The sequence below is a fragment of the Dasypus novemcinctus genome, chromosome 26, assembly GCF_030445035.2.
Source record: "Dasypus novemcinctus isolate mDasNov1 chromosome 26, mDasNov1.1.hap2, whole genome shotgun sequence".
NCBI lineage: Eukaryota > Metazoa > Chordata > Mammalia > Cingulata > Dasypodidae > Dasypus > Dasypus novemcinctus.
In genome coordinates, this window is record NC_080698.1 from 18,731,368 (window position 1) to 18,744,177 (window position 12,810).

Genomic DNA, 12,810 nt, shown 5'->3' on the forward strand with positions numbered 1-12,810 from the left:
ATGGGGGTTTTGATTTGCCTTTCCCTGATGGTTAATAATGCTGAACATCTTTCCAAGAGCTTTTTGGCCATTTATATATCTTCTTTGGAGAAATGTCTATTCAAGTATTTTGCCCATTTCTTTTTATTTTGTCTTTTTCTACTGTTGGTGGGTTTATTTAGGCTTTGTTTATATATTCCAGCTATTAAACCTGAATTAAGTATGTGCTTTCCAAATACTTTCTCCCACATGCGCCCATTACTTTTGATGCATACCATTAAAGTGAGGCTCTTCAACAGACTCCAGCACCTACAATCTGATTTATTGGACTTACCACACTCAGCTAAGATGGAGGTGAAGAAGGACAACCACCACACCATGGAGCCTAGAGTGATTACAACTGAAAATGGGAGGATTGCATCCAGCATCCAGGTGGAATCTGAGCCTCCTCTTGACATAAAGGTGCAATGGACACAACCAATCCAGTGTCCACATAGAAGAGGTGGCATTGGATTGGGAAAAGTGGACATAATGGACAAAGGGTATGGGGAAAGGCAGGAAGAGATGAGAGGTGGAGGCGTCTTCGGGACATGGAGCTGCCCTGGATGGTGCTTCAGAGGTAATCACCGGACATTGTAAATCCTCACAGGGCCTACATGATGGAATAGAGGAGAGTATGGGCCATGATGTGAACCAATGTATATGAGGTGCAGAGGTGCCCAAAGATGTACTTACCAAATCCAATGGATGTGTCATGATGATGGGAACGAGTGTTGTTGGGGGGGGGGAGAGGGGGGGGTGGGGGGGTGGGGTTGAATGGGACCTCACATATATATTTTTAATGTAATATTATTACAAAGTCAATAAAAAATAAAAAAAATTAAAAAAAAAAAAATAAAGTGAGGCTCTTACTGTGTCATCATCTAATTTGTGAGCAACTTGAGAGAGAGGTTTTTTCCCCCTTCATTGTTGTATTTTGAGGGCCTTCCAAAGTTATCTGTCTCAGCTAGGCATTCAATTAAATATTTATATAATGAATGAACTAAAGGATGCACAAATGACTTATAAATTCATGCAAAGAACTCAAAGGATTTCTGCAGAGTCCTATTTTATGTTAATCCATATAAGCTTAAAAATTATCAGAATGAAAACTTTTCATCCTTTCATATTAAAACTTTCCAAAATATTATTGCCTGCAGAATAAAGTACATGAAACACAGTAGAATTTCAATACATATTTGCTGAAATGTTTAGAAAACTACATAAGGTTTTTAGAACCTCATGCCTATTTTTCTCTCCAGACCCACTTTGTTCTATTCCTACTTCATTTTCTAATAATGAATAACAGTATGTAATTTTCATTCATGCATCAAATATTTACTGAGCCACTATTATGTGTGAATCACATTGGTACAGTGTTTCAAGTAGTTTTGTTCCTTCTCTGTTGTTCCCTCTTCTTGGTAATTTGTGAATCCATTCAGCAAATACCATATATATTGTGGCTTTCCTACAGTCTTTCATTCAGTTCAGTTACCTTCTCCAAAAGTCCTTCCCTCACCCCTGTAGCACCCAGGGCGCACCTGTGTTTCAGCCCTACATTAAAGTGAATTATCTGCACCTGTGTTTGTCATCTCCTCAAACGTACCCCCTCCTCTCGCTTACTCTGCAAAACAGGGTGTACTCTCCGAGGACAGGGATCGCCATTTTGTTGACCAAGGTGTCCCCAGTGTTCAGTTTAGAATCCAGCACGGCGCCAAAATCCTGTATATAAATATTGAAATGAGTAACAGTTACTCTTTAAAGAGCCGTGTGAATTCTTACAACAGTGTGAGTTAAGTATTATCTCCATGTTAGAGAAAACGAGGCTTGAAGAGTTTTAGAAACTTGCCCAAGTTCACACAGTGGTGGAGCCTGTTATCACAGGAATCTGAAGAATGAAGCCACCATAGATTCTGAATTAATAACATTCCTTCCCACCATCTTTTCTTTTTTTCTTGAAGTTTTCGTTTAGATTTTGCAAAGTCATTCCTTCTTTAGATCAATGACTCCTAATTTACCTTAATATTGTGAGTCGGGCAATAGTCTCTTTTATCATATTGTTAATTATTCGAGTAACTGCTCTCGGAAAGCGATGTGATTTTAAACTTTCTGAGGTCTCACTACTCCGGGGGTAGAATCCTCGTTGAAGTCCGAAGGGACGTAACAGGCCCAGTGCCAAGAACGGGCATTCGAAACAGAATGCGGGGAATAAGGAAGAGCTATTCCCAGGGCAGGGAACGCACCGAAGACTTTGGCTGAGGGAGGTGGTCCTTCCGATGTAAGATGCACAAATCCTGAAACTTGTGGGAATTAGGCTGTTAGGGCGTCTGTGGGGACGGTGTGGTGCCCATAGCTAAAATGGCTGCTAACGAACATCCACTTAGAATGGGCCTGTTCTTTTTGCTCGTTGGTATTTTCAACGAGAACTATAGCAAGTAAAATTTAGTAAAATTCGGTGCCTTCAATTAAGAAGGTAAAAGAGAACGATTGGTACGTGTTTAAAAAACTTTCAACTCCTCAAATTCTTCCTTGCCCGTAACCAAAATGGTCGTCAAGGTTGTCCCGTGGTTTGAAGCTTCCTGCCCTAAACTAAGATGGCCCCAGTCTCGCTAAAAATTAGCTCGCCCTCTTCATTGCCCTGTACCAATATGGCTTCATCGGCGTCGATCACGTGATATTCCCTGACTACGGCGCGGGAGAGGGGGTAGGAGGGTCCTTGAAGGGTGCGCGCTCCCGCGGCGGTGCACCCGGTAGGTTTCAGTCAGAGTCACTATGGCGGCCGGCGCTGGCAAGGTAAGCTGAGACGGCCCAGGCGGCGGGGGAGGCAGGACCGGTCGTGGCGTCCGGGCTCCAAACCTCTGTAGCCAGTCGGCGGAGAGGCCTGCCGAGGTCGTGACTGGCCGCGGGGCCGGCGGGGGGCGGACTGAGGAAGGCTAGGGCTGAGGCGGGCGGGCACCGGCGCCTGACGGCCGTTTGTTTTGATGTTTCCCCCCACCAGGTCGGAAAGTTTCCTGCCTCTTCGGGCACAGCCTGAGCGTGCCCCACGGGCTGCGAGTGGTGGAGGCTGCGGCGGACCCAGCCCGGGGCCTCCAGGCCTCTTCCCCCTACCCCAGGGCCAGACTCCCTCCCCCACCTCGTCGTCCGCCCGGAGCTGCGGCTGCGGTCCCTGCGATGCGACCCTCGCGGGGGCGACTCTGAAAGGAGGCGGCCCGTGTGCTGAGCAGCGGCCAGGAGCCCAGGTGTCTAGGGACCGATTTCCCGCCGGCCGGGACCCCCCGAACCCCTTCGGGGTCGCGAGGTCGCGCCTCGCTGGGTCCGCACCAGCCTGCGGAGCCGGATCCCCGCCCTGGTCTCGGGGACGCCCACCAGGTGCCCCGGAGCCCGGGCCGGGCCGCTTTCTGCGCCCCCCGGTCCCCGCGCCTCGCGCCGAGGACCCCAGCCACCGCTGCCTCGGTTCGTGCCTGGCTGGGGTCCCCGCGCCCCCTCCCGGGGCGGCCTCCGCGGAGCAGGAGCCATGCAGACTGTCCCGCTGGCCGCTTAGACCCCTCGCCTTTCCCCGGCCGCTCGTCCCCTCCATCCCCGAGGCCCTGCAGGACCGGCAGTGGCTACCCAGGGGTGCTCAGTTACACCTTCCTCGGGCCCCGAAGGACCTTCCTGGCCGACCGAACCGACCCTTCCTTCATGCTGCAGTGCTGCAACGTTTCCGCCACCGAGGGGGAAAAGCGGCCGCGATCCCAAACAAAACGCAAGAATTGGTGTGTGACTCATCTGCTTGGATACCTCCAGTCCCTAGACTGTCTTCCAGGAGTTTTCTTGGCTGAAACTGACCGATGTTTGAGCCCTTTCTTCCCGCGGAAGAAGATGGACTGAAAGCTGCTAGTTGGGGACTTTTTGTGATAAGGGCCCTGCTGGATTTTAAAGGAGGTGATGGGGCTGGCCCTGGCTTGTCTTCCACCCAAGTGAAGAGTTGTTGATGCTCACTGGTTATGCTTAGACAATGCGCAGTTTGTTTTAATTTAAAATTTTGGGGGGGATAGGAGTATAGGCTTTTGAAGGGCAGCCCGGATCCGGAGGAACTCCTCTTTGTCTCTGGTAGGAGAGACACCCCCAGGTTATCCTCGATGCCGTCAGCCTTGGCCATCTTCACTTGTCGCCCGAACTCGCATCCGTTTCAGGAGCGTCATGTCTACCTGGACGAGCCCATCAAAATCGGCCGCTCTGTGGCCCGCTGTCGACCAGCGCAGAATAATGCCACCTTCGACTGCAAAGTGCTGTCAAGGAACCATGCTCTTGTCTGGTTTGATCACAAGACGGGCAAGGTAATGTCACCACGTTGTCTGTCTTTACTTTTCCTTTCCCTTTGCTATCTGTAAAGTGTGCAACAAGGCCACGAATCTACTGCCCAGTTCTAGTGGAAATGTAAATGAATGGAAAACAGAGAAAGTATTGTAATGAAGTGCCTTGAGAGTGTGATCGCACCTTGATACCGCAGTCGTTCCCAGTGAAATTCCAAACCCTAATTCCTTTAGGAAAACTAGCTAGTGAAACTTGGCGTCTCCCTTTCAGTCCTTTTAGAAAGGTGAATTTACAGTTCAGTGCTTGATTAAGCAAGCAGCAGTTCCCAAAGCAATGTGGTGAATCTGTGGCCAGTATTAACACTGGGACTCAAGTGTCTTAGCTGTGAGATGTCGTTTACACTTAGCTGTTAGTTGATTTCAGACCAGGGCTTTGCTAGTAAGCACAATTGTTTGTGTAAACTTACTTTTTTTGAAAGGTTTGATACAAATTTGCCCATGAAAGAGTAATTTGCAATATTCAAAGCCAGTTTAATTAAGCATGAACAATTGTAATTTTACGTTTTCAGAGTTTTGTTTGCAAGTTGGGTGAACATATAGCCTATTGCATTTTGAAAATCACTTTTTGATATTCCCTACAGAACTTTTTCCTCTACTATGAATCCAGTGCTCTTCATTTAAAAAGTAACCATTTTGGCATTTTTTATTAGCACCTTAATTAACTATATATATATGAATGCTTTTATTTTAACAAAACAAGAAAAGTAAAGCAAGGCTTTCAATTTTTAAAACTCATTACATGTGTGGACAATATACTAAAGAGCTCATCTTTGTGCCTAAACTTCAGGTTTTAGATGAACTACTGAGTCAGTTCCAATTTAAAGTAAGTTATGTAAGATTAATAGGAATATCTCAAGTTTCACCTCCTCACTTTTTGCCCTCTCTGTGTTAAATGATTAAGTCTTTTTTAAAAAGAAGAATTTAAATCTTCAAGAGTAGTGTTTTGAAATGAGAGAAACCTGAGCTTTAAAGGAAAAAAACACATACTTCTGCAGTTATTGAGTTATGGAGTTATATAAATTATTTTTTAAAAAAAGGAAGAAAAGATTGCTTAAGTCCTCTGCTTGCACAATACCTGTACCCTACTCCTGTGTAGGATGACAGACAGCTCAGAAGTATGCTAATTTTTCTGTATAATGCCAGATGCTGATTTACCTGTAGAACAGATCTTTTTATTTCCCTTGGAGCTGAAGTTTGGGTGCCTCAAAGACTTCATAGATTGATAACCCATAATTGTTTAAAGTGAATATCCATAAAACTTATCCTTTTGGCAATCCAGTGAAAATATCTAAGTAACTACTAGTGCCTTAACTCAAGCAGCTTTTACTTTTTTGTCTACCTGGGCAAAAGCTAAGGTCTAGTCTAATCAGATTACAGGTTTACCCACCGTGCATACTCTGCAAAAGCACTTTCTTTACTTTGATTTAACACTTAAAGGAGACTCAGAATTTTTCTTTTACTTATTTGAGAAATAGTTATGACATGAATAGTGCTTTTCATGGCTGTACTAAACCCCTCACAATAGCTTATTTTGAGATGACCAATGTATGAATAGTGAGTGTTTAGTGTGTGAATTGAGATGATATTAAAATTTTGAACAGAATTTATTAGAAGAATTTATCTTTATAGGATATACTTGGTTTAGTTCTACCATACCCCCCCCCCCCCCCCGTTTTTTAAACTAAATTCTGCCTGGGATATGCAGTCATTAAGTATAGATGTAATTATTTGATTTTTTTTTTAAGAGATACTGGGGATTGAACCTGGGACTTCATCTTGGGAAGAAGGCACTCAACTACTGAGTTACACCCGCTCCCCAATTATGTATTCTTGTACTATCCAGTCTAATGAAAACAAACCACCAGTCACATCTTGCCATTTAATTAGATTGTTTTAGAATTAAGTATTTAAAATTTAGATTTGGTCAGACAGCTTGTTTTTATTGAACTTCTAGTATGTACTAGACGCTGTGAGGCACACTGATCTAAAGAAAACCCAGTTTGACCAAATATCATGTGTTGTTGTCTCTCTGTGAAATTACCAGTTCGGGGATTTCTGCTATAATTGTCTTATAATAAAAGACTAGGATAGCCAAGTCCCCAGTCTAATATAATTTACTAGCAAATTCCTTTATATAACAGAAAACTCCTCCCAAAAGTATCACTTTAGGCAATTTTTTTCCCCCAAACAACTCTGTAACCCTCGGTTCTCTCATCTGGCAATAATAATAGTATCTATTATTGTTTTGAGAATTGAGGTAATCAAGCAAATCATTTAGCACCCTGTACCAGGCCCTTATTTTAAGGGCTTAGTACTTGGGGAAGTGTGTTGTTGGTGGAAAGAGGTAACCATCTAGGCAGCTCTTTGCAATTTGCTATGGTACTGTGGAGTCTTAGGATAGTAATGAGAATTTTTTTTTTCACATGATGACCTATGTAGAAATAATTTTCTTAATTGCAGAGAAATGAAGTTAAAATGAAGTTGTCCAAATGGGCACTTTTCGTCGGAAATGGAAAATTGGAGTAATAAGCCCTTTGGTTGACTTTCACTTGGTGGTGACTGTTGCATTCTGCATTGGTAATTGTGGGAGGACCACTAAAAGCTGCAAGAAATAGTAGTACTTGAATCTTTCTGATTATTGAAGAAATACATGTTTATTGTAGAAAATTTGCAAAGTATAGAGAAGCAGATGGAAATGTAGGTGACACTTTTTTTTTTAAGATTTTATTTATTTCCCCTTCCCCCCCGTTATCTGCTCTCAGTGTCCATTCTCTGTGTGTTCTTCTGTGTCTGCTTGTATTCTTGTCATGTTGCACTGGGAAGCTGTCATTTTTTGTTGTTGCGTCATCTTGCTAAGTCAGCTCTCTGTGTGCGCGGTGCCACTCCTGGGCAGGCTGCGCTTTTTTCGTGCAGGGCGGCTCTCCTTGTGGGGTGCACTCCCTATGCGTGGGGCTCCCTTACACATGGCACTCTTTGTGTGCAGCAGCAGTGCGTGTGGGCTAGCTCACCACATGGGTCAGGAGGCCCTGGGTATAGAACCCTGAACCCTCCATATGGTAGGTGGATGCTCTGTCAGTTGAGCCACAACCGCTTCCCGGTGACACTTTTTAATGTGTTATGATGGTTAAATCTGAACATTGGAGGGCAACAGGTTTGCCAGAAAGTAGAGTTTAATAATCTTTCCCAAATCATGTTCTCAGAATATAGCAGTTGGTTATTACTCTGTTTGGATGATGGTCCTGTGTCTAATCCTTTATTCCTTTTGGAGGTCAACACTTCAAATTAGATGATAGAATGGTTATTAATCCTTCTGTTGATTTGAGGTATCACTGAACAAGCAAATCTACCCATAGAGTGTTTATATATAAGGTCAGTAATAGACTGCCACTTTGTAATGTTTTTGCACAGTGAGTACATACCTAGAATTAGGATTGCCTGGTCATGTGATAATTCTATCTTTAACTTTCTGAGGGACCTCCAAACTGTCTTCACAGTGGCTGCAGCGTTTTGTATTCCCACCATCAATGCTTGTTTTCGAGTGCCTGTTCCATCATGATCAGTTTTAGTGAAAGAGATAGTGGTGAGGAGAGAGGAAATGACATGAACTGATAAGAAATGGTTAATTGTTTCAAAGAGCTTATATTTTGGATAGAGAGTAAGATTATACTCCTTGAGAACAGTTGATTGATATAAGATATAAGGTAATATCTAAATTTAAATGCTAAAGAGGTAGATAAAAGGTAAGGGAATTTTTTTTTTCTTTTTTTCCCCCTTTCCTTGGTTGTTTTGAGGGGTTGAGGCTGGAATAAAATAGGCTAAAGCAGATAAATTTGAATAAGTTTAGCATCTTCCAAAAGTTGAGAAACTTTTTTGGGGGTTGGAGAATATTTTGGGGGACTAGACAGAAGTGAATATTCTGTGTAATTTTGTTGTTTTTGTATGTGCTTTGTCTTTGTAACTATTGTCAGACCCTGCCTTATGTGTTTGTTTCCTATTATTTTGTATAAAGATATTGAGTAAATGAAGCTGAGTAGATATTGTGGTGTCAGGTTGTGGAGGGCCTAGCTTACCAAGTAAGGACATAGACCCGTGGGTTATGGAAACCCATAGAATGTTCTGAGCAGAGAGCACTGGTGTATGAAAACCACCAATTAAGAAAGTGATACAGCAACAGTATATAGGAAAGTCTGGAGCAAGGAAAAATGAGTACCTGTTAGCTTTCCTAAAACTTATTGTACATTACTATGTACAAGTCCTGTTAAAAGTGCTTTACATATGAATTTATTCCTCAACTAACTGAGAGAGCTTATTTTCCCTTTATCAGCCTATGAGGAAATTGAGACTCAGAGAGATTAGGTTAATTTGCCCAAGTTCACACAGTTAAAGAATGGTATAACTGGGATGTGAACCCTGGTATTCTGACTCTTCAGTCTAGAATCTAAAACCCAAGCTAAGCCACTTTGTGCAAGGCTTTATAACTATTTAGACATGATGCGATTTTGTAAAGGCATAGACCAGGTTGACAGTAGGAATGAAAATGATTAAATGCTATAAAATGAAAGAGTACAAGTGTTAATGGACTTCAGCATGTAGAGTTAGTTCTGTATGGGCTAGAGATTTCAGGGAGGGTTTCATGGATGAGATTCAATTTGAGCTACATCCCAGGACTCTGGAGAAAGGAGAGAATGTTAGAGTTAGTTAGGGAAAGGAGTTTTTAGTGGGAGGAATTGCTCAAGAAAAGGCATAGGAGCAGGAACGATATGGCATGTTCCAAGGACATTGCAAGAAAGTCATTGCAAAGGAAGAACCTACAGAATTTAGCAACTGAGACTGTTTCCTTCTCCACGTATCTAAGCATGAGTGCAAGTATATCCTGGCCTTAGCTTTTAGGAGAATGGCAGATTTTACATTCACTGATTTTGTTTGATTATGGGTGTGTTTTAACAGATTCCTAAACTGTTTGTTGACAAGAGTAGAAAGGTCATTAAGAGGTGCTAGTTTTTGTGAGAAAGTTGTTTATTTGATGCATGTTATGTTTTCAGGCGCATTAATGTAGACGTTTCCATAAGGCCAGGTTTATATCCAGAGGACATGATTCCGTATTCATTCTCTTCTATGTCACTTCTTACACTAGTGGGAATGAAATATTTTGTCTATTATTTCAACTGTTAAAAATATGAAGAGTGTATACAGTTGAAATTTTTTCCCCCACTTATTTGATTTACTACTTAGGTTAAATTCCTTCTACCTTCTCAGGCTCCTATTTGATTTTCTTAAGAGGTATTTGTATTAAAGCTTAGTATCTATATTCTCTTTGATAAATAGGGAAGAGGGTGTCTGTCATTTAGAGTTTTAAATGAAAAGATTGGGAGACTGGTTCTTAATGTATGTAGTTACTTTAAAGTTACGTGAATCTAAAAATATGATGGCATTTGTTGCTGAAATGTTCTAAAGGACTATCTCCTTAACTGCCCATGCTTCTCTCACTAGCTGATTTACACCCTTTCTCAAAAATCTTCGTTCTTGCCCTATTAATTTTTTAGCATGATACACAAACCCCCTCACAATCTGTCTCTCATTTCCTTATTCTACCTCCATCTTCTATTATTCTTTTTCCATTTACCCCAGTCTTTGTGCACTAGCTATGTGACAGTGCTCACTGTTCCTGGAACAAGTGCCTTTTTTGCTGTTTTGTTTTCCAGAATGACCTTTCCCCTTCATCCCTTGAACCAATTCCAGTGTAAAACCTTTTCTGACTCCCACTAACTGAAGAATTAATTGCTTCTTCCTCTAAACTCTCATAGAACTTTGTACATAATTCCATTATGAGACATAGACAACAAAATAACCATGATGCAAATATACTGGTGCCTTGCCAGATGCAAGTTCTTGAGAACAAGGGAATAGGCACTATATAAATGTTTGAATGAGTGAATAATGGAGCAGTTTGTGTTTCTACAAACCTGAAGAGGATGAAAAGATAGAAGGTCATAGAGCGTTCTCAATCTGATATCATGGACTCAATTACCAATATGTAGTCTTTGTGTAAATCACTGTTTATTGAGAAATTGCAACTAAGTGTTTTGAGATCATAGATAGTCTTGTGTTTGGAGGTGTTGATTTGGAGTTGTTACATACGCATCCATTCTCATGCAGAATAATGCTCTTTTCAGGGTTTTATAATAAAGTGCTTTTTTATTTCATTTCATCTCTATAACACTCTTAAGGAGGTAGGTAGAGCAGTTACAGGTTTATCCAAAAAGAATTTGACATTTAGAGATTATTTGCGCAAGGTCATCTAGTATAACTATGGAAGTCAGAACTGGAATGTGTTTTTTTCCCCCCTGAATTAATAGCCAACTGCTAGACATTTATCTTGAACTATCTTATTATGGACTATTAGATCTTTTTTTAAAGATTTATTTGTCCTCCTTCACACCTCCCACCCCTGTTTTCTGCTCTCTGTGTCTATTTGCTGTGTATTCTTTCTGTGTCTGCTTGTATTCTCGTAAGGCGGCTCCGGAAACTGATCCTGGGACCTTCTAGAGTGGGAGAGAGGTGATCATTCTTTTGAGCCATCTCAGCTCCCTGTTCTGCTACGTCTTTTTATTGTCTCTCCCCTGTGTGTCTTGTTGCGTCATCTTGCTGCACCAGCTCTCCACGTCAGCTGGCACACCTGTGTGGGGCAGCACTCCTGCACAGGGGGAGGGGGAGGCAGAGCACTCCTGCGCAGAGCGGCATTCCCACACAGGCTGGCACTCCCGCGTGGGCTGGCACTCCATGTGGGTCAGCTCGGCGCATGGTCCATCTTGCCTTCACCAGGAAGGCCCTGGGCATCGAACCCTGGACCTTCTATATGGTAAACGGAAGCCCAACTGCTTAAGTCACATCTGTTTTCTCTGGATTTTTAAAAAAACAGTTATTGTATAAAAACCTTTCTTTTCCTTTCTTGAAAGGTAATCTAAGCTGTTTTCTGGGTGCATAATTAAAATGCTTGTCATATGACAGACTTTTTATTTTTATCTTTTTGAGGTACTGAGGATTGAACCCAGGATCTTGTGTGTAGGAAGCTGGTATTCAACCACTGAACTTCCCTGAGTTGGGTTTTTTGTTTGTTTGTTTTGCGTGTTGTTTGTTTTTGTTTTTTCAGGAGCCACCTGAACCTGGACCTCCCAGGAAGGAGGTGGGCACTTAACTGCTTGAGCCACATCTGCTCCCACAACAGACTTTTTAAAAAATATTTTTTATTTTTTTAAAAAGACACTCATTTACATAAAACGTTACATTAAAAAAATATGAGGGATTCCCATATGCCCCACTCCCCCCACCTCCCACTTTCCCCTGGATTAACAACTTCTTTCATTAGTGTGATACATTCATTGCAATTGATGAACACATTTTAGAACATTGCCACTAAGCATGGATTATAGTTTACATTGTAGTTTACACTCTCTTCCTCTCTATTCTGTAGGTTATGGCAGGATATATAATGGCCTGTCTCTGTTGTTGCAGTATTATTCAGGACAACTTCAAGTCTCGAAATGCCGCCATATTACACCTCTTTTTCCCTTTCCCTGCTTTCAGCACCTCCAGTGGCCACTGTCTCCACATCAATGATTTAATTTCTTCCATTGCTAGAATCACAGTAAGTCTATGGTAGAATACCAGTAAGTCCACTCTGGTTTATATTTTATTCCCTATTCCTGAGGATTCTGGGATGGTGATGCCCATTCCACCTCTAATTGAGAGGGGGCTTTGATCCCATATGGCTGATGGATGGGACTCTCTCACAGTTGTAACTCTCTCAGTCCCTTGGTATGTGGTTGTACAGCTTCCCCTCCTTGTTAGTTGTCCTGAGTCCATGACAGACTTTTTTTTTTTTTTTAAAGATTTATTTATTTTTCCCCCTTCCCCTCCTCCTGCCCTACTGTTTTTGCTGTGTGTTTTTTCTCTTCTCATTTTCTCTCCTCTAGAATTCACCGGGATTCAATCCTGGAGACCCATGATATGGAGAGAGGTTCCCTGTCAATTGTGCCACCTCAGTTCCTGGTTTCTGCTGTACTTCACCTTGACTCTCCCCTTGTCTCTCTTTTGATGCGTCATCTTTTGCCGCGTGACTCATTGCGTGGGCACTGGCTCACCACGCGGCACTTGCGCAGGCACTGGGTCGCTGTGTGGACACACTTTTCTCTTCTTTTTCACCAGGAGGCCCCAGGGATCGAATCTCGGTCCTCCTATATGGTAGGCAGAAGCTCTATCACTTGAGCCACATCCACTTCCCCATGACAGACATTTAAAGACTAGAGAACCCAACTTAATTTTTTCTCTGAGTCAGTTAGCACTTTTTAAAAAAACTTATTTATACTATTCCTAGCAATAAAAATATTTTTCTTACGCTTTATGCAAATGAATGAAACAGCCTAGGAAAAACTTGTTT

At 42.3% G+C, this 12,810-nt stretch overlaps 1 protein-coding gene across 22 annotated transcripts in view; it reads left to right on the plus strand.

Annotated features, from left to right (window-relative positions):
• The first annotated feature begins 3,847 nt into the window (after window positions 1-3,847).
• SLMAP (sarcolemma associated protein) overlaps window positions 3,848-12,810 on the plus strand; it is a 189,761-nt gene continuing 180,798 nt past the window's right edge. For 21 of the 22 annotated variants that reach the window (XM_058288249.2, XM_058288258.2, XM_058288257.2 and 18 more), the window contains exon 1: window positions 4,018-4,337. In XM_058288249.2, coding sequence (XP_058144232.1) covers window positions 4,140-4,337 — 198 coding nt within the window. In that variant the 5' untranslated portion in view covers window positions 4,018-4,139. Of the gene's footprint in view, window positions 4,338-12,810 lie in introns of all 22 variants that reach the window. The other variant, XM_071212115.1, reaches the window with a different exon arrangement.